General features: G+C 44.5%; 1 protein-coding gene across 1 annotated transcript in view; it reads left to right on the top strand.

Annotated features, from left to right (window-relative positions):
* The window catches only part of LOC120944337, a 110,671-nt gene that overhangs the window by 61,960 nt on the left and 25,900 nt on the right, over positions 1 to 22,811 (top strand). The window contains exons 14-17 of the mRNA XM_040358389.1: positions 2,305 to 2,439; positions 4,069 to 4,124; positions 9,647 to 9,873; positions 17,049 to 17,323. Coding sequence (XP_040214323.1) covers positions 2,305 to 2,439; positions 4,069 to 4,124; positions 9,647 to 9,873; positions 17,049 to 17,323 — 693 coding nt within the window. The remainder of the gene's footprint in view (positions 1 to 2,304; positions 2,440 to 4,068; positions 4,125 to 9,646; positions 9,874 to 17,048; positions 17,324 to 22,811) is intronic.

The following is a 22,811-nucleotide window of genomic DNA, read 5'->3' as shown; positions in this document are numbered from 1 at the left end:
AGAGTCCTGACTCTGACTCCTGTAGTCCAAGGGAGGGGGCGAGCACAAAACTCCACACCAGAGAGAAAGCCTCGCATTACTGTGTCGAGTTACAAGCGGATCTAATTTGAACACCCAAGTGAAAGGGGTTTCCCATATTCCAATTCGCACAGTAGGAGATTGTGACCGACTCTCTATGCATCTGGTTCACACATCTCCACAGCGGCTCTGGTGCAAATTGCACAGGAGACCTGTGCATCTTTTGGTCCGTTTTAGATCCGCATTAAGCCAAAAATTCAGGCTGAAATCGGACCTGAAAGTGTGAATGGAGACAAACCGGACTCCTGCTGTGAGCCGCTCCGTACTCCAATCTGAACCCAGCCTTAAAGTGATTGTAAAGTCTTGTATTTCTTTGTTTCTTTTTTAACCAACAAACATGTTATATATGCCTCCTCTGTGCAGTTGGTTATGCACAGAGCAGCCTGGATCCTCCTCTTCTCGAGTCCCTCTTCGCTGCTCCTGGCCCCTCCCTCCTGTTGAGTGCCCCCACAGCAAGCAGCTTGCTATGGGGGCACCCGAGCCAAGCTGCAGCTCTGTGTGTTAATTCAGACACAGAGCTGCCGTTCAGCCCCGCCCCCTCTCTCTCCTGATTGGCTAACTGACTGAGTGACAGCCGCGGGAGCAAAAGGACATCAATTTCTAATATATAAAATATAAAACCTGCTCTCAACCTTTTGTTGGTGTAAATTTCCGACAGAAAAAGTCAGATGGAGCCTACACACGGTCAGAATTTCCGATAAAAAGCTCACATCTGACTTTTCTCGTGTGTACGTGGGATAAGACACGAAATGTGACTCTGATGGTATTTTGATATCACTAATATACTGTTATTGTTCTGATATTAATCGCTGATCCAAAACGGCTGTATTCGTTGTTACATTCCTTCTATTTACCTTTTTCTATTTTCATTTATACTAACTTTGTACTACTTGGAACATATGCTTATTGGCATCTGCGTATGCTATGCCCTTGCTATTTACATGTGAAACCCTCAAAAAAAAAAAAATATATATATATATATATATATATATATATAAAAGAAAAAAAATACAATTAAAACACCCCCTTGATCCTTATACAAAAACTTACCGACACCAATGTGTTCCGGGATTTAGTGCAGCTGGTTTACCCAGCATGCACCTCCCGATCTCCCGCATGCGCATTAGTAACAGTGCCCAGCGCAGAGTGTTGTTGCTATAGCAATGTCAGAGGCGGCGGAAGTTCCTGACCTGCTGTTATAGTAACCCTTTGACAACAAAGGACCCAGAAGGAGCAGAGGCAGGTGCGGTCAGGGAAAAGAAAGCCCCGCCACCACTCGATAGCCTGTATAATCTAAACAGGGAATCAGACTTTCAAAAATGGTGCCTAATTCCGCCTGGCACTGCAACATTTCAGTTTTTTAGATAATGCAATGCCAGCAGTGGAGAATGCCCATTGACTCCTGGGGATTGATGACACTGATATCCCAAGAGCCGACGGGAGACTGGAAATGACGTACCTCGCCACATTGATGAGGCTGGAAGTGGGGAGTTTTAAACCAGAATTTTTTTTTTACTGTATACTAAAAATCCAAAAACATTTTTTTCCAAAGATCATAGACTGAGGTATTGGCTTGGCTACCAGTAGGGCCATAGGTGTTAGATAGGGCGAAGCTCAACTTTAAGTAAAGTTTTTTTTTTATAATTCTTTATTTTCTCAACAGCAGTAACATTATGCAATAATATAAGTACGTATATTAACACTCCATTATAACTCTTATTCTCATTCAAATTATCCAATTATTACCATCTATTCACATAATTATATTATCTTAACATACCCATGTTCATCTTTTCCTACTATTATCTCTCAACTCTGACCACTTCAATTTATTATTCCACAATATTAATGCCATATATTATCCTCACCACCCAAAACAGCTAGACCTGCTAGCATAAAAACAAACGAAAAAAAAAAAAAAACTTTAACTAATATCAGGCCCCTTTCCCCTTTCCCCTTTCCCCTTGGTAAGTAAATGCCTTACCAGAGAGTTTTTATATTTTTCGTTAGATAGCGGAATATCATGCAAAAGGAAAGCCGACGGTTTTTCCCCAAGAGACACATCTGTAATTTCCTTAACTGTTTCAGAAACCATTTTCCAAAATCCTCTCAGTCTGGGACACTCCCAAAATATGTGTAATATAGTACCCAAGTAAAGTTTTTAATGTCACCTCTTTGTAACAATATTACTCTAATCATGACTTTACATTTTCTGTTGTATTTTAGGACAATGATTCGGATAAAAATTTGTTGTCATGCTCCAGGGAAAGTCTTCAGTCCCAGAGACATGCTCTAAGTTTGTCAGAGGAGTCTTCCATTTCTTCGCATTTAGATGATGTAGACTGCGACCTCTGTGGAAAGGTAAAGCTTCTGTCTGTACTATCTTTTTGTTTATCACCTTGAGTAATTTAACTTTTTTTACATTTCGTTTTTAGTCAGGTGGATATGAAATATTGCACGCAAACTCATATGCCCTGTACTCACGATCGGTTCGTCTGATTTTAACGGACTGCCCCTGGTGCCGATGCACGTGCCCAGCTCCTGGTCCTATCAGGGGGAGAAATGACTGTTCGTCTGTTCATACAATGTATGAACAGCGATCTGTCATTTCCCCTAGTCAGTCCCATCCCCCCTTCAGTTAGAACACACCCAGGGAACATAATTAACCCCTTTCTCGCCCCCTAGTGTTAACTCCTTCCCTGCCAGTGACATTTTTACAGTAATCAGTGCACTGATCGCTATAACAATGGTCCCAAAAATGTGTCAAAAGTGTCCGCCATAATGTCGCAGTACCAATAAAAATCGCTGATCGCCGCCATTACTAATAAAGAAAAGAAATATAATAAAAATGCCATAAATCTATCCCCTATTTGTAAACACAATGGGCTAGATTCAGAGACATGAGAGGATCCTTGTGCGAGCGTAGCGTATCTTATTTACGCTACGCCGCCGCAACTTAGAGAGGCAAGTGCAGTATTCACAAAGCACTTGTGTCCTAAGTTACGGCGGCGTAGCGTAAATTGGCCGGCGTAAGCCCGCCTAATTCAAGTGGTGGGCGTGTTTTATGGTAATTACTCATGACCCCACGTAAATGACGCTTCTTACGAACGGCGCATGCGCCGTCTGTGGACGTCTCCCAGTGTGCATGCTCAAACTTACGTCACAAATACTCAATGCTTTCTACGTGAGCGTAACTTACGCCCAGCCCCATTCACGGACGACTTACGCAAACAACGTAAAACGTGGAATATTCGACGCTGATCCGACGTCCATACTTAACATTGGCTGCGCCATCTTTTTGGTGGTTTATCTTTACGCCTGAAAACGCCTTACGTAAACGGCGTATCTTACATGCGACAGGCGTGCGTACGTTCGTGAATAGGCGTATCTTGATCATTTGCATATTCTCGGCGTAAATCGACGTACACGCCCCTAGCGGCCAGCGTAAATATGCAGCTAAGATACGACGGCGTAGGAGACTTACGCCGGTCGTATCTTAGCAACAGACAAGCGTATCTCAGTTTGAGCATACGCTTAAAGATAAGACGGCACGGATTCGGACTTACGACGGCGTATCTACTGATACGCCGTCGTAAGTCTTTCTGAATCTAGCCCTATAACTTTTGCGCAAACCAATCAATAAACGCTTATTTCGATTTTTTTTTACGAAAAATATGTAGAAGAATACGTATCGGCCTAAACTGAGGAAAAAAAAGTTTTTTATATATTTTTGGGGATATTTATTATAGCAAAAAGTAAAAAATATTCATTTTTTTTTCAAAATTGTCGCTCAATTTTTGTTAGCGCAAAAAATAAAAACCGCAGAGGTGATCAAATACCACCAAAAGAAAGCTCTATTTGTGGGAAAAAAAACGTCAAATTTGTTTGGGAGTCACGTTGCATGACCGCGCAATTGGCTGAAGTGGTTAAAATATATATATACATTGTTTTTGTACTAATCTTGACTTGCACTTTCTATTTGTTTCCTAGGATCATGATCCTGATGATATTTTGATTGTCCCAGAAATAAATGGAAATACATACAAGTAAGAGCAGCAGTATAACAACCTTTAAATATATTTCTTCATTATCATGTTGTCCTAAAAATAATAGGGATTTAATTATCGAAAATGTGTAAGTCTTGATGAATCCCACTTATAATAAATGGCTTGTTATTTTCAAATATTGATACAAAAATTATAATAAAACCAAACCCATAAAAGGCAACGGTTTTAAATAAAGAAAAATTATTGCGCAGGTACAGTGCCTTGAAAAAATATTCATACTCCTTGAAATTTTCCACATGTTGTCAGGTTACAACCAAAAACGTAAATGTATTTTTTTGCGATTTTGGGTGATGGACCAACACAAAGTGTCACATAATTGTGAAGTGGAAGGAAAATTATAAATGGTTTTTAATTTTCTTTTTACAAATCTGTGAAAAGTGTGGGGGAGCGGTGTAACGGAACCCCAAATGGGACAGGGGTTAAATCCGTTTAAGATATTCCATTCTGAACCCAAGACAGCTACCGACACTCCACAGTCAGGCAAACGAACCCCAATAACGAGACACCGCTCTGTTTGAGGTTCAAAACGAATAGACCCTTTAATGAGAAAATCAGGCTCTTATATACAGTTAGTGACCAACAATGAACAATGACTCAACTCCACCCACATCATCACACAATGAGCCCAATACGCATTCTTTTAGTATACATAATTTACATGAGCTAATTAACTAATCATTTACCCAGACAAGGTGACTCCGAGATATGACCTTTTCAAGGTAGACATCCCACCTCCTCTCGCCTGCTATACAATACACATTATTTTAGTAGACATAATTTACATGAGCTAATTAACTACAGCTGATAAGTCAGACATCTGACCTTTAGACTGTCTGTTAACTTGCAATACACATTTATCATCAATAGCCCTTCACACAATACAGTGTCAATTAGCACAACACAATGAAAAGGTCTTAGGTGCCATCCTAGATTCATTTACATCACAGTAGCAGACTTAATTACCACAGCAAGCTTTATAGTACACATCAGCCAACACACAATGTATATACAATATATACAGCATTAAATGTGACTAGCACAGACCATAGTGGGGTTCTCATTCACCCTGTGCCCCTATTAGAGACACAGGGTGATCTAAACATAAGAGGCATAGGTGAAGCTGAAACAAGAGTATCTCATACTTTCTAAGCGCTTCTGGATCCCACGGGCCATTCCGTTACAAGGGGCATTTGTATTCAGCCCCCTTTACTCTAATATCCCCTAAAATCTAGTGGAACCAATTGCCTTCAGAAGTCACCTAATAAAATATAGTAAATAGACACCACCTGTGTGTCATTTAATCTCAGTATAAATACAGCTGTTCTGTGAAGCCCTTTAGAGGTTTGTTAGAGAAGATTAGTAAACAAAATGCATTCTTAAGGCAAGGAACACACCAGACAGGTCAGAGATAAAGTTGTGGAGAAGTATAAAGCAGGGTTAGGATATAAAAAAATCTCCCAAGCTTTGAACATCTTACAGAGCTCTGTTCAAACCATCATCCGAAAATGCAAACAGTATAGCACAACTACAAACCTACCAAGACATGGCCGTCCACCTAAACTGACCGGGCAAGGAGAGCTCAGGGGGGAGAATCTGTCCACAGGACAACTATTAGTGGTCTCTCCACAAATCTGCCCTTTATGGAAGAGTGACAAGAAGAAAGACATTGGTGGAAGAAAGACATAAGAAGTCCTGTTTGTAGTTTGTGAGAATCCATGTGGGGGAGGGGACACAGCAAACATGTGGAAGAAGGTGCTCTGGTCAGATGAGACCAAAATTTTACTTTTTGACCTAAAAGCAAAACGCTATGTGTGAAAACTAACACTGCACATCCCCCTAAACACACCATCCCCACTGTGAAACATGGTGGTGGCAGCATCATGTTGTGGGGATGCTTTTCTTTAGCAGGGACAGAGAAGCTGGCCAGAGTGGCTTTGGAAGATGGATGGAGCCAAATACAGGACAATCTTAGAAGAAAACCTGTAATGCCGCGTACAGACGATCAAACTTTCCGACAACAAAACTGTGGATTTTTGTCTGACGGTTGTTGGCTCAAACTTGTCTTGCAAACACACGGTCACACAAATGTTCTCATAAATTGAGAACGTCAAGAATGCGGTGATGTACAACACGTACGATGAGCCGAGAAAAATGAAGTTCAATAGCAAGTGTGGCTCTTCTGCTTGATTCCGAGCATGCGTGGAATTTTGTGCGGAATTGTGTACACGCTCGGAATTTCCGACAACAAGTTGTTGTCTGAAATTCCGACCGTGTGTATGTGGCATTCAGGGCCGGTGCTACCACAAGGCAAACTAGTCAGCCGCCTAGGGCGCCCGGCCACTGGTGTTCCTACTCTCTTCTCTCTGCAGCAAACAAATAAGTCTCAGCATCAGCCGGCAGCCACCACTCTGTTTGCACATTGTGTCAGAGGCGCAGTGGTGGCGGAGGTCTGTGTCCTGACTCCTGAATGAAGGGAAACATGCAAACATTTGTTAATGGGCACTGGTAGACTTCATTGATGGGCACTGGTGAGGCTAAATTTGATGGACGCTGCATTAAAGGGGTTGTAAAGTTAAAAAAGAAAATCCCTAAATATCTTCCTTTCCCTTAGTGCCCTCCTCCTTCACTTACCTCATCCTTCCGTTTTGCTTTTACATGTCCTTTTTTCTTCTGAAAAAAATCCTCACTTCCTGTTCTTCTGTCTGTAACTCCACACAGTAATGTGTGGCTTTCTCCCTGGTGTGGAGTGTCGTGCTCACCCCCTCCCTTGGACTACAGGAGAGTCAGGACGCCCACTAACACACAGCTCCTTTCTCTATCTGCAACGTAGAGAGCGTCCTGACTCTCCTGTAGTTCAAGGGAGGGGGCAAGCACGACACACAGAGATCCACGGTCCTGCTCAGTTACTGGGCAATCGCGGGTGCCCGGGGGCCATCGCGGCCGCCGGGCATGCGCATCGTCTTCCCAGTAACGCAGCGGGTGCGCGCCCCCTAGTGGCTCTAAAAGACGAGGACGTCATATGACGTCCTGTCAGAACAATGGAGCTATCGTGCCGCCGTCAATTGACGGCGGCCGGTAGTTAAGTGGTTAAAAATTAATTTAAAAAATTTGGACAGTTTAGCAATTTCAAGGTAGACATGCACAAGACCGAGGTGTTCAATGTTTCTTTAGCTTTATAATTTAAATTACAAACCCCTGTTGTTGTTATTAGTAAATACTAAACTTCAGAAATAACAAACTTTAAACTCTTGGTTCGGACAGATGGCACTTTTAAATATGGACATCTTACTTCGCATTCTTTATGTTTTTCAAACTGTACCCTTAGATCCCCCACAGACTCTTTTTAGTTATCTGAAATCTTCGTTTTTGCGATAGACATGGGCAGGCTTTCAGGCCAGGGTTGGAAACCAGATCTTAATTAGTCACCAAATCTTTTGGGGGGGTAGGTTTACTTCAACAAAACTGTCCACGGGACTTTTAAAGAGCACACCTCAAAACATACTAAGTAAGATTTATAAATGATTTATTCAATGCACATAAAAAAAAGGGGGTTAAGGAAGAAAAAAATATATTAAATGTCATTATATTTGTAAATGTTGCATTAATGTAATCAACCTTTCCATGAGACCTGGATGTGTCACAAAGATGACTGTCAGTAATCTGGTAATAGTAATAGCTGTGCTAGGTCTCGATGCGTTTCACGAGAAGAGTCTCGCTTCCTCGGGAGAAGCACAGATAGATGCAATTGATGAAACACTCCTGACCTACTGATGTAGTATGGATGACTCTTTTAAAAGTAGTCAGAAATTACTGTATATGGGTAGGTATATCACCCTAAATTGTAAATGCCAATTCAAACCAAAACGTCCATAGAGGTAAAATGATTAATGCATGAAAAGCCAACCATGCCAACAAATTTCCCCCTGGGAGCTGTGTGAGGGTGGGGAGATGGAAATCAGTAGCAGCCTCAAGAGACCAAAACCTGGGCGGAAGATGTATATCGCAGCCTGCCATAGTGTGAAAGCATGGACAATCTCGAGGTCCATCTCCAGAGATCATAGGCTCGGTTCACATTGCCACGACCAGAAAGTCACTTGACTTAAGGTGCGACTTCCTGGCGGCTTGAGTACTACTTTGATAGAAGTATAGAATAGAAGTCGGATAGAAGTCGCCTTGAAGTTGCACCTTTTCTAAAGTCGGAGTGACTTCAGTAGTGCTAATTAAGACAGCTCTCATTGACTAACATGGGATTTCACATATAACATGACTTGGGGTCTTACAAGTCGGAATTATCGGCAGTATGACCCGAGCCTTGATGTTCCTGTGTCCACTGTGCGCAACATTGCCAAGATGTTTACTACCCATGGCACTGTAGCTAACCTCCCTTTACGTGGACAAAAGAGAAAAATTTATCAATGGTTGCAGAGAAGGATTGCTCAAATGGTGGATAAAGAACCTCGATCAACTTCCAGGCAAATTCAAGTTGACCTTCAGTCACAGGGTACACCTGTGTCAGCTTGCACTGTGTGTCGCCATCTAAAAGAAAAGGGACGCTATGGTAGTAGACCCAGGAGGACTCCACTGCTGACACAGAGAGATATTAAAGCCAGAGTGGAGTTTGCCAAACCGTACCTGAGAAAGCCAAAATCCTTTTTGGAGAATGTGCTGTAAACAGACGAAACAAAATGACAGCTTTTTGGTAAAGCCCATCATTCTACTGATTTCAGAAAAATAAATTAGTCTTTACAGTCAAACATAGTGGAGGTTCACTGATGTTTTGGGGTTGCTTTGCTGCTTTAGGCACTGGATGTCTTGACAAGGAATGAGCTGAACACCCCCCGGTTCAGTTCGCAGCAGAACATGCGAACAGGCAAAAAATTTGTTCGAACACGCGAACACTGTTAAAGTCTATGGGACACGAACATGAAAAATCAAAAGTCCTCATTTTAAAGGTTAATATGCAAGTTATTGTCATAAAAAGTGTTTGGGGACCCGGGTATTGCCCCAGGGGACATGTACCAATGCAAAAAAAGTTTTAAAAACTAATGTTTTTTCGGGAGCAGTGATTTTAATAATGCTTAAAGTGAAACAATAAAAGTGAAATATGACTTTAATTTTCGTACCTGGGGGTGTCTATAGTATGCCTGTAAAGTGGCGCATTTTCCCCATGTTTAGAACTGTCCCCGCACAAAATGACATTTCTAAAGGAAAAAAAGTAATTTAAAACTATTCGCTGCTATAATGAATTGTCGGGTCCCGAAAAAACAGATAAAAGTAGTTGAAAAAAATGGCATGGGTCCCCCCCAGTCCATTACCAGGCCCTTTGGGTCTAGTATGAATATTAAGGAGAGCCCCGAACCAAAATTAAGAAAAAAAATTGCGTGGGGGTCCCCCCAAATTCCATAACAGGCACTTCTGACAGAAGTGCAGGGGTGCCAATATTTTTGGCCATGACTGTATATAAATATATAATGGTGTATTTCTTTTACTCCTGTATCCAGATTGGAACTGAAATCTGCTGGGCTTTTTCGCTGTTCGAAAACGGGAATTAAATTCCAAGTGAGACATCCAGTAACAATGGAATATGAATTGGAATCCTGGTATGAGTATATGGAGTTTCTCCGGTATCAAGGATCAGAAGTAGTGGGACCTCTGTTCAACATTAAGACACCTCAAGAACCAGACATAGTGTCTGCTGTGTACCTACCTCATTATGTGTGTTTGAAAGGTATGTTTTAAAGTTACAAAAATATCCCAGCAGCAGATAAATATAAATTCTTACTTGCAACTGCTTGTAACATCGTAAGTAAATAACCTGTCCTGTGTTATATATTTGCTCTAACAATATCTAGACCAGGGGTGCCCAACCAGTGGCCCGGGGGCCACATGTGGCCCACGGACCCCTTTGATGTGGCCCGCGACATCCTGCTCTGGGATGGAATAGAATACTGTTATTGAAAGTCAGTTTTTTACTAAAATCACAGTGTATATATATATATGGGCATATCTGTTCTGCAGTGGTTACTGGGCTGCTCTCAATCTCACCCGAAGATGCAGAGCAGCACACCTGTGGGTTACCTGCACTGAGCAATACACATTCTGAAAATGCACCAAACATGCAGACTATAATAGAAGTCTATGGCAAAGTGCAGAAAAGCCAAAGCCTTGGGCCCCTTTTACATGGTCAGTCCGACCCAATTGGACCCTCCATTCACCTCTAAGGAGTGACAGATGTAAACCGAATTGTGTCCTACTGTATATGCAGAGCAGACATAGACCTGCCATCCGCCCACTTCGTTTATTGTGGCCCGTGACCAGTTACCAAGTCGTTTAAGTGGCCCTTGCGCTTCAAAAGGCTGGGCACCCCTGATCTAGACCATCAGGAACTAATCAGAGGACCTGGGTATACATAAACATTAAAGCGGTTGTAAATTGCTGGACTTCAACAAAAAAAAAATCACCCTGCAAGGTAAAGGTATAATGTACTAGTATGCATCGCATACTAGCACATTATGTTAAACTTGCCTTAAAACAAAGCTCTCCTGTACGGAGATCTCAGAGCTGCGGCAGGCTCCCATCTTCACCCGTCTTGCTTCTGGGTTCATGGATTCTGGCTCTCTGGTTGACCGGATCCACGATGACATCACTCCCGAGCACAATTAGGGCACAGGGCTTGGAAGGAACTGCATGGCTGGCTGTTCCTTCAGAGCTGTTGGGACTTGGACTTTTACCAACGACCTCTGCTGTGTCTGGCAATGACTTTACTTGCTGAGCCACCTGGAATGCTGGACAGTTCCTTAGACAATTCCTTGAATGATCCTGTCTTGAATCTTATTTGCCTTGAACTCTTTGCTCCTCCCATGAACTTCATGCACTTCCTGGTTGCCAGAATATTGTGTCTTCACCAGCCAATATCTCACTCTTGTGTCTCTTGCTGCTGATCGTATCTTCACTACCATCTGTTACCGACATTTGTCTTGTTTCTCGACTACGCTTCTGCTTGATTCCTACCTGCTATATCTGCTACTGGACCCTGGCTTGCTCACCTCCTGGTGGAGCTATCCTTTGGACCACAACCTGGTACTAACATGCAGCAAAGCCCATCTCCACCATCAGGAACTCTAGTAAATACCGGTTAGTACTTAGACCCCCACACCTCAGGTGAACCCGTGTTTATCAGCCATGGTGACCTGCGTGAATATCTGTTCCAATTGTCAGTGGGTGCTACTCCACTGCTATAGCTACTGGCCTCCGAGCCTAACTTCAGACCATAACAAGAGCGCTAGTGTCAGTGATGTCACTGGCTTCATGTAATGTAAATATCTTCTAAACAGTGCCGTTTAGGAGATAGTTACACTACCTATGTGTAAGGCCGGGTACTCACGACAAAACATGTACAATGAAAGTGGTCCGTCGGACCGTTTTCACCGTACATGCCTGCCAGAGGGCTTCTGTACGATGGTTGTACACACCATCGTACAGAAGTCCGCGCATAAACAATACGCGGGGCGTGTCCGCGTCGTCGCCGCGACGATGACGCGGCGACGTGGGCGGGCCTGCCATTTAAAGGCTACCACGCATGCGTCGAAGTCATTCGACGCATGCGAGGGACGGCGGGCGCTCGGACATGTACGGTAGGTCTGTACTGACGACCATACATGTCCGAGCGGGCAGGATTCCAGCGGACGGTTTTAAAACACGTCCAGGAATATTTGTCTGCTGGGAAAAGGCCCGGCGGGCAAATGTTTGCTGGAATTCGGCCCGCTTGCGCCTACACACGACCAAACATGTATGCTGAAACTGGTCCGCGGACCAGTTTCAGCATACATGTTTGGTCGTGTGTACGGGGCCTAAGCCTTATCAGCCGCACCAGACCTCCACCTTGATCCAAAGGACATGTGAAGAAAGTGAGAGAGGATTGCCTGGGGGGGATCCGCACCAGAACATGTAGGTTTGCCACAGGAGCTTCCTTGCACAACTCTGCAATAAATAACAACCTCTGTGCCCTCCTGACACCACAACCCTGATCCCAAAGCACCATACCCCCCTGACACCACAATACCGTTCCATTTTAAGCCCCCAGTATATTGCCCTCCTGATCCCCCATTACTTCCTGACCCCTTAGCACCCTGCCCTCCTGACCTTCCAGTACCATGTCCTTCTGACCCCCAGCACCGTGTCCTCCTACCCCCGATAGTACCGCGCCCTCCTGACCCCCCAGTACTGTGCCCTCCTGACCCTCCAGTACCATGCCCTCCTGACAGTCCAGCCCTCCTGATCCCCCAATACCATACCCCCCTGTCCCCCCCCAATGCTATGCCCTCTTGACACCCTGGCCCTCCTGATTCCCCAGTACTGTACTCTCCTGATCTCACAGTGCCCCCCTGACCACACAGTAACATGCCCTCCTGACAGTCCAAATACCATACCCTCCTGTCCCCCTAATGGCATGCCCTCTTGACACCCCAGCCCTCCTGATCTCTCAGTGCCCTCCTGACCACCCAGTACCATGCTCTCCTGATTCCCAGCATCGTGCCCTCCCTACCCCTTAGTACTGTGCCCCCTGACTCCCAAGTACCGTACCCTACTGAACTCTGTACACTGCCCTACCTACTACTGACCCCAGGATACTGCCACAGCTACTACTGACCTCTGTACACTGCCCTAAATACTGCTGACCTCTGTATACCACCCGTTCCCAGAAGAAGCCTGTTACAGGGAACATGTCGGGTGGATCTACATCTGTTACGTCATGTATTGGTGCGCCTGTGATTTTGTTAAGGTCAAGAGATTGGGATTGCCACTCTAGAACTTGCTCCCATCACCACTCCTCCTAATGGTTGCTGTTCCCTCCCGCTACTCCAGGGAGCTCAGGGCCACAACAACTACAATCAGGATGGTGTGCAGTCATCATGACCGATCCTCTCTGCAGTACTGTGAACCAGAAACGCTCATCATTTCCAGTTCAGAGCTGTCAAGATCCCAGCTAGAAAGCTAGGTGTACAGCTGATTGTGCTCGGTCAGGTAGAGCAGAGGAAAGGGGAGACATTGGGGGGCTAACAGACCTATGATGTCCTGCCTATGCTATCACATTTGGGGCTTGTTAGCCCCATTATGATAGCAATAATTTTAAATAGAAAAAAAAAACATTGGGTTAGATTCAGAAAGCAATTACGCCTGCGTATCCATAGATACGCAGCGTAATTGCTAAGTAGCGCCGGCGTATCTACTTTCTGTATTCAGAAAGCTAGATACGCCGACTGTAGCCTGAGATACAACTGGCATAAGTCTCTTACACCGTCGTATCTTAGGGTGCATTCTGACGCTGGCCGCTAGGTGACGCACCCATAGTTGTCAGCGTAGAGTATGCAAATTGCATACTTACGCCGATTCACAAACGTACGCACGGCCGGCGCTCATTTTTTACGTCGTTTGCGTACGTCGTTTTTGCCGTAAGGCTGCTCCTGCTATTAGGAGGCGCAGCCAATGGTAAGTATGGACGTCGTTCCCGCATCGCGATTTTCAAAATTTGCGTCGTTTGCGTAACTCGTTCGTGAATGACGCTGGACGCCATTTACGTTCACGTCAAAGCCAATGACGTCCTTGCGACGTCATTTACCGAAATTTTCCCGACGGAGCATGCGCAGTACGTTCGGCGTGGGAACGCGCCTAATTTAAATGATCCACGCCCCCTACGGGATCATTTAAATTACGCGCGCTTACGCCGAGCCCCTTTTACGAAACGCCGCCGCAAATTACGGAGCAAATGCTTCGTGAATGCAGCGTAGCTCCAGTAATTTATGGAGGCGTAGCGTAAAAACGATACGCTGCGCCGCTGTATCAGTGCGCGCCCCTACCTGAATCTGGGCCATTGTTTATACTAAAGTGATAGAGCTATAAAGGCAATAAAAAGTAATCTATTAATAATTTTAGGAACTGCCATTTTGCCATTTAATAGACATGTGCGTTCCCGTTCGTAACGAATGGATTTTCTTACGAATTTGTTCGTTTTCGTACATTCGTATCAATTCGAACATCTGAAAAGCTGAAAGAACCAAAATACGAGAATTCCGAATAAGCAAAATAACGAACAAGCGAAAATATGAACGTGTGATTGGACAATCTTACTAAAATACGAAACACCGAAAAAGCAAAAGAACGAAAATGACATCTATAACAAACTATTTGCATTCTGTATTTTAAATCATTCGTATGTTCGTATTTTCATTTGTGTGTTTTGTAAATCCGTTTCTTTGTCTGTTGGTAAATTTGTGTACTTGTATCGTTCTTTTGAATGGGCACTGGGCAGTGTAGTTAGTGAGTGATTACTTAAAGCGGTAGTTCACCCTCCTTCACATCATTAGACCATTACATTCGGCATCGTAGCGCGAGCTACGGTATGCCGGTCTTAAATTTTTAATCCCCGTACTCACTGTGCTATCGATCATTGAAGAATCCGACTCCCGCGGGGAATGGGCGTGCCTATGGAGAGGGAGGATGATTGACGGCCGGCTCTGGCACGTCACGCTCCCCGAAGACAGCCGGAGTAGGTCTCGGTTCTTCATGGCGCCTGCGCACAGGCTATGCGCAGGCGCCGTGAATAGCCAAGCCTATTTCGGCTATTTCCGGAGAAGCGTGACGTGCCAGAGCCGGCCGTCAATCACCTTCTCTCACCATAGGAACGCCCATTCCCCGGAATCTTCAATGAGCCATAGCACAGTGAGTACGGGGATAAAAAATGTAAGACCGGCATACCGTAGCTCGCGCTACGATGCCGAATGTAATGGTCTAATAAAAAAAAACATTTTTTTTTTTTTTAACAGGGTGAACCCCCGCTTTAATATCTTAGCCAATCAGCTTATCTCTTTTGTGCTGAGTCACATTGTACAGTGTAAAGCCTCGTACACACAATCGGACTTCAAACAAGTTGGCCGAACTTTTGAAACCGAAAAAGTTTGTCCGATGGAGCGTACACACGGTCGGATTTTTTGGAAAGCACTAATTTTGACGTTTGTTGGCAAAAAGTCCGACCGCGTGTACGGGGCTTAAGAGAAAGTCTATCTTAATATGGATTAGCTGCGTGTTGCGATGTATTTATGAAAGTACAAAATTACGAATCCATTAAACGAAAATTATTATCTAACAAAATTACGAATTTCGAATCAACGAAAAGAAAATTAGACAGAATTACGAATCATTCAGTATAAACGAAAATAAAACTGTTACAAAAATACGAACGGGTCGGAGTAGGAAAACTTGCGTCTTATGAAATTACGAATCTTTACGAATCTACGGAACGAGACGAAACGGAACAAAAAAAATACGAACATTTTTGTTGTGCACATGTCTACCATTTAATGGGCACACACATTTTTTAGGCTGACACATTTGGAATCTATTTATTCTATGCTACTTCATCTTTTATTTTGTACAAAAAAAAAAAAAAAAATAGGGATTAACCTGTGTTTGTGCGCAATAAAATACATTTTTGTATATTTTTTCTTGAAAATAGAGATTTGAAAAACAGTTGCGCAAATATTGTGCATTATAAATAATTGAAAATACCATATTTTTTATTTTACAAGGCCTCTGACTTCAAAATATACATTATGTTAAGTAATTGAGGTTTAAGTAATTTTATAGCCAAGAATGCAGAACATACTGGGGTAGATTCAGGTACTGCTGCACACTCCTTACGGAGGCGCAGCGTCCCGTTTTTGCCCTGCGCCCCCGCAAATTATTTGCGCTACGCTTCATTCACGAAGCAGTAGCCACGTAATTTGCGGGGGGGGCCCCTTTAAAAATGCCCGGCGTAAGGGCGCGTAATTTAAATGATCCCGTAGGGGGCGGAAATCATTTAAATTAGGCGCGTTCCCGCGCCGAGCGTAGGGCGCATGCTCCGTCGGGAAACTTTCCCGACGTGCATTGCGGCAAATGACGTCGCAAGGACGTCATTTGCTTCAAAGTGAACGTAAATGGCGTCCAGCCGCATTCACGATTCACTTATGCAAACGACGTAAAATTTAAACTTTGCGAAGCGGGAACGATGGGTATACGTAACATTGGCTGCCCCTGCTATTAGAAGGAGCAGCGTTACGCGAAACCCGAAGGACGGAAATTTGCATACTATATGCTGACCACAATGGGAACGCCCCCTAGCGGCCAACGTAAGAATGCAGCCTACAATATGACTGGCATAAGAGCCTTATGCTAGTCATATCTTAGGCTGCCGTCGGCGTAACGAGGTTCCTGAATCAGGAGCATTCGTAAGGCCGGCGCAAGTAAGCAATTGCGCTGCGTAACTATGGTTACGCAGACACAATTGCTTCTTGAATCCGGGCCACTGTGTGCAAAAAAATTGCTCTATAGGGTAACTGGTTAATCAATTAAATAAATAGGAAATTAAACAGGGAGAGTATTGTCCTAAGTTCAGACTCGAAAAACTTGTTACTAGAGATGCTGAGAGATAAAAAAAAAAAAAACACCTTAGGTAGATGAACACTGCTGCATCTACCAAAACCTGAAATATATTTTTGGGGGATATTTATTATAGCAAAAAGTAAAAAATAATGCATTTTTTTCAAAATTGTCGCTCTATTTTTGTTTATAGCACAAAAAATAAAAACCGCAGAGGTGATCAAATACCACCAAAAGAAAGCTCTATTTGTGGAAAAAAAGGACGCCAATTTTGTTTGGGAGCCACGTCGCACGACCGCGCAATTGTCAGTTAAAGCGACGCAGTGCCGAATCACAAAAAGGGGCCTGGTCTTTTACCTGCATTTTGGTCCGGGTCTTAAGTGGTTAATAGAGACATATTTAGACAGGTATTGCAGGATACTGTAAAAGCCCTAAAAAAAATCCATTGCATGTATATGTGATATAAATATTTTTCCATTTTTATAGAGCTGAGTGAAGGCACATCTCGGATCATTTGCGCTCATTTTAAAGATGGAAATTTGAGTGTGGAAAAGCCAGCAAGAATTCTACCGTTCCATGTCGTCCTAGAAAATCCTTCGTTTTCACCCCTCGGGACTTTGTGGCACTATTTACCGGATATGTTGACCAAGCATATACCAATACATGGCAAAGTACTTCTCTATTTCAGAGTAGTTGGAAAAAATCATGTTCAATATCAAATTCATCTGTACCTGGTGCCCATTTTTACAACAATGAGCCAGGTAAAATATACTAGTAGTTATGAGAACAAATCTATTGTGCTTTGTTTCTGAAAAAAAATCCTAACCGCACAGCCAAGTTGTAAGACAGGGACAACAAAAAGTAGAAAGACTTGCTGTGAATGATTTGGAAATATTGCCATTGTTTTATTTGGCGCCATAATTATATGGGTTATAAGTACATTAGTATTGTTGTTTAGTCATTTGAAGTTTACTTTTCATTTTGCAGCCAAATTGGGATAACATCTAGTTTATATTTGTTACATGCCCCCATTCACCTAGCATAACTTAAAGGGGTTGTTCTTCTGTCTGTAACTTAACACAGTAATGCAAGGCTTTCTCCTTGATGTGGAAAAAGCCTCTTGAGGGGGGAGGAGGCGAGCAGGAGTGTCAGGACGCTCTCTACTTTGCAGATAGAGAAAGGAGCTGTGTGTTAGTGGGTGTCCTGACACTCCTGCTCGCCCCCTCCCCCTTCAAGAGGCTTTCTCCACACCAGGGAGAAAGCCTTGCATTACTGTGTGGAGTTACAGACAGAAGAACAGGAAGTGGGGATTTCTCAGAAGAAATAAGGACATTTAAAAGTAGGGCTGCAACGGATCACAGGTGATCCGTGAACCGAACGGGTCACCCCCTTCGGATCGGCACACACTGTGATCCGCGGATTGCCGCGGCTCCAGAGCTAGGCCGAAGCCACGGTTTTTCCTAATGTTATGTCCGCGGCTCCGGAGCTAGGCCGAAGCCGCGGCCTTTCCTAACGTTATGGCCGCGGCTTCGGCCTACCTCCGGAGCCGCGGCAATAACATTAGGAAAGGCCGCGGCTTCGGCCTAGCTCCGGAAGCCGCGGCCATCTTGGTACACCCGGCAGCAGCCCTCCTCCTCTGTTTACACCCACAGAGGAGGAGGAGCCCACACTCGGACACACCGCTGGAACGGAAGTAACTCTGTACTACCTGAGGGGGGGGTTTGTCTTACCTGAGGGGGGGGGCTGTCTTGCCTGAGGGGGGGGGGGCTGTCTTGCCTGAGGTGGGGGCTGTCTTGCCTGAGGGGGAACTGTCTTGCCTGAGGGTATGTGGATATTACAGTGGGGGGGATGTGGATATTACAGTGGGGGGGAGAGATGTGGATATTACAGTGGGGGGGGGGAGAGATGTGGATATTTCAGTGGGGGAGAATTTTTTTTTTTTTGCCGATCCGAAAAATGATCCGATCCGTGACTCCTGATCCGAGGAACGATCCGAACCGTGAGTTTTTTGATCCGTTGCACCCCTATTTAAAAGTGAAAAAGGTAAATGAAGAAGGACTGCACTAAGGTAAAGGAAGATATTTAGGAAAAAAAATGTTTTCTTTTACAATCCCTTTAATCTAAGTATGCAGCCTGGCTGGGCATGAATGGGGGGGAGGGGGAGGTGATCCAGGCTGCATGCTCAGATTAAGGGGGCAACCTATTAAATCTTTATAAGGTTGCCTCCAGGTATCACCCCCACATGAATGAGTATGGAGTACATAGAAAAGATGTTACCTAGAAATAAAGACGCCCAAACGTTTGACATGTCCTTATTAAAAAATAAAGATCCCCGAAAAATGTCCATCATTGTAAATCCATTGTCAGTCATAATGTACCAAAAAAAGCCTCAGATGACCCGGTGCCCACGAAGGATCCCAACGGTACTCATAGCCAAATGACTACTCCCCTGAGCTGTTATCAGCTACATAAGATAAGGGGAGTGGATAAGGGTGACATCATTGACCAAATATGGCCTTGGCTATATTTAGGTAGTGATGTCACTACTATTCTCGACCCCTTGGTTACATGGCCAGGAATTCCCAGTGACGTCCCAGTGACGTTCTTAAGGATCCAGCTTAGCAACCAGTGACAATTGGATACTTTTGTATATAGAACCAGTAGAAATATTGCTTCTATATATAAATTTTCAAACACCCACCAATCAGTGGACCGAGCAGTCAAGAATTCAAGAGTTTGAATGTCCATATTTCCAAAGTTCGGTCTGAACCAGTTGCAGAGCCAACCGTCAGCTCATCTCCAACCATATAGCATTTTCCTATTCGCAACAGATGTTGTTACTTTTATTGGACATATCCAAAGCTTTTAAAACCTTACCCTGGCCTTATCTAGAAGCAGTACTCTGACATTTAGGCTTTGATCTCAAATTCATGAAACGGATTACTGCTCTTTGTAGCACTCCCCAAGCCAAAGTTAAATAATTGGGCTTTAAATCCCCCTTATCCAGAGGGGAACGCTGTAGGAGTTGCCCATATTTGCTTATACCAATGATGACGAATCTTTTTGAGCCCGAGTGCCCAAATAGCGACACAAAACCAACTTATTTATTTCAAAGTGCCAACATGGAATTAAACCTACCAGCGGCTCTGTACAGAGGAAGGGACTGATCATCCCTCTGAATGAGTCCTAAGGGACCAAAAACATACAATTCTGCCCAGAAAAAAACTTTTGTGCTTTTTTTAAAGGAGTGAGTTACTGTACACTCAGAATACTGGGATCAGGAATAGATGCATGTGCTCAGAATACTGGAATCAGGGATGGATGCATGTGCATGTGCTCAGAATACTGGGATCAGAGATGGATGCATGTGCTCAGAATACTGGGAGCAGGGATGGATGCATGTGCTCAGAATACTGGGAGCAGGGATGGATGCATGTTCTCAGAATATTGGGATCAGGGATGGATGCATGTTCTCAGAATATTGGGATCAGGGATGGATGCATGTTCTCAGAATATTGGGATCAGGGATGGATGCATGTGCTCAGAATATTGGGATCAGGGATGGATGCATGTGCATGTGCTCAGAATATTGGGATCAGGGATGGATGCATGTGCATGTGCTCAGAATATTGGGATCAGGGATGGATGCATGTGCATGTGCTCAGAATATTGGGATCAGGGATGGATGCATGTGCATGTGCTCAGAATATTGGGATCAGGGATGCATGTGCATGTGCTCAGAATACTGGGATCAGAGATGGATGCATGTGCATGTGCTCAGAATATTGGGATCAGGGATGGATGCATGTGCATGTGCTCAGAATATTGGGATCAGGGATGCATGTGCATGTGCTCAGAATACTGGGATCAGGGATGGATGCATGTGCATAGAATATTGGGATCAGGGATGCATGTGCATGTGCTCAGAATACTGGGATCAGAGATGGATGCATGTGCATGTGCTCAGAATATTGGGATCAGGGATGGATGCATGTGCATGTGCTCAGAATATTGGGATCAGGGATGCATGTGCATGTGCTCAGAATACTGGGATCAGGGATGGATGCATGTGCATAGAATATTGGGATCAGGGATGCATGTGCATGTGCTCAGAATATTGGGATCAGGGATGGATGCATGTGCATAGAATATTGGGATCAGGGATGCATGTGCATGTGCTCAGAATATTGGGATCAGGGATGGATGCATGTGCATGTGTTCAGAATATTGGGATCAGGGATGGATGCATGTGCTCAGAATACTGGGAGCAGGGATGGATGCATGTGCATGTTCTCAGAATATTGGGATCAGGGATGCATGTGCATGTGCTCAGAATACTGGGATCAGAGATGGATGCATGTGCTCAGAATACTGGGAGCAGGGATGGATGCATGTGCATGTTCTCAGAATATTGGGATCAGGGATGCATGTGCATGTGCTCAGAATACTGGGATCAGAGATGGATGCATGTGCTCAGAATACTGGGAGCAGGGATGGATGCATGTGCATGTTCTCAGAATATTGGGATCAGGGATGCATGTGCTCAGAATACTGGGATTAGGGGGGGGGGGGGGGTGATGTGAAGTCCAGGAAGGGAGGAGTCAGTCTTCAGGGACTGATCATCCCTCTGAATGAGTCCTAAGGGACCAAAAACATACAATTCTGCCCAGAAAAAAACTTTTGTGCTTTTTTTAAAGGAGTGAGTTACTGTACACTCAGAATACTGGGATCAGGAATAGATGCATGTGCTCAGAATACTGGAATCAGGGATGGATGCATGTGCATGTGCTCAGAATACTGGGATCAGAGATGGATGCATGTGCTCAGAATACTGGGAGCAGGGATGGATGCATGTTCTCAGAATATTGGGATCAGGGATGGATGCATGTTCTCAGAATATTGGGATCAGGGATGGATGCATGTTCTCAGAATATTGGGATCAGGGATGGATGCATGTGCTCAGAATATTGGGATCAGGGATGGATGCATGTGCATGTGCTCAGAATATTGGGATCAGGGATGGATGCATGTGCATGTGCTCAGAATATTGGGATCAGGGATGGATGCATGTGCATGTGCTCAGAATATTGGGATCAGGGATGGATGCATGTGCATGTGCTCAGAATATTGGGATCAGGGATGCATGTGCATGTGCTCAGAATACTGGGATCAGAGATGGATGCATGTGCATGTGCTCAGAATATTGGGATCAGGGATGGATGCATGTGCATGTGCTCAGAATATTGGGATCAGGGATGCATGTGCATGTGTTTAGAATACTGGGATCAGGGATGGATGCATGTGCATAGAATATTGGGATCAGGGATGCATGTGCATGTGCTCAGAATACTGGGATCAGAGATGGATGCATGTGCATGTGCTCAGAATATTGGGATCAGGGATGGATGCATGTGCATGTGCTCAGAATATTGGGATCAGGGATGCATGTGCATGTGCTCAGAATACTGGGATCAGGGATGGATGCATGTGCATAGAATATTGGGATCAGGGATGCATGTGCATGTGCTCAGAATACTGGGATCAGAGATGGATGCACATGTGCTCAGAATATTGGGATCAGGGATGGATGCATGTGCATGTGTTCAGAATATTGGGATCAGGGATGGATGCATGTGCTCAGAATACTGGGAGCAGGGATGGATGCATGTGCATGTTCTCAGAATATTGGGATCAGGGATGCATGTGCATGTGCTCAGAATACTGGGATCAGAGATGGATGCATGTGCATGTGCTCAGAATATTGGGATCAGGGATGGATGCATGTGCATGTGTTCAGAATATTGGGATCAGGGATGGATGCATGTGCTCAGAATACTGGGAGCAGGGATGGATGCATGTGCATGTTCTCAGAATATTGGGATCAGGGATGCATGTGCTCAGAATACTGGGATTAGGGGGGGGGGGGGTGATGTGAAGTCCAGGAAGGGAGGAGTCAGTCTTCTTCTCCTCGGTATCCAGAGGCATCACGCGCTGCTTACAGCAGACACTCTGTAACCTATCCACTGGGCTGCCCTCAGTGAATGCAGGGAGGGCTTTCCTCACATCTGCCGCCCCACTTCCTGATCACACTCACACTGCCGCCCGATCACACTGGCGATCGCCTGCACCGCAAGTGACTGCTTTGCTGGGGGATTCCCTCCTCTATCCTGGCGGCATGCTGCGTGCCCACAGAGAGGGCTCGGCGTGCCAGCTGTGGCACACGTGCCATAGGTTCGCCATCACTGGCCT

The sequence above is a fragment of the Rana temporaria genome, chromosome 6, assembly GCF_905171775.1.
Source record: "Rana temporaria chromosome 6, aRanTem1.1, whole genome shotgun sequence".
NCBI lineage: Eukaryota > Metazoa > Chordata > Amphibia > Anura > Ranidae > Rana > Rana temporaria.
This window is presented reverse-complemented; position numbering and strand designations above follow the sequence as displayed.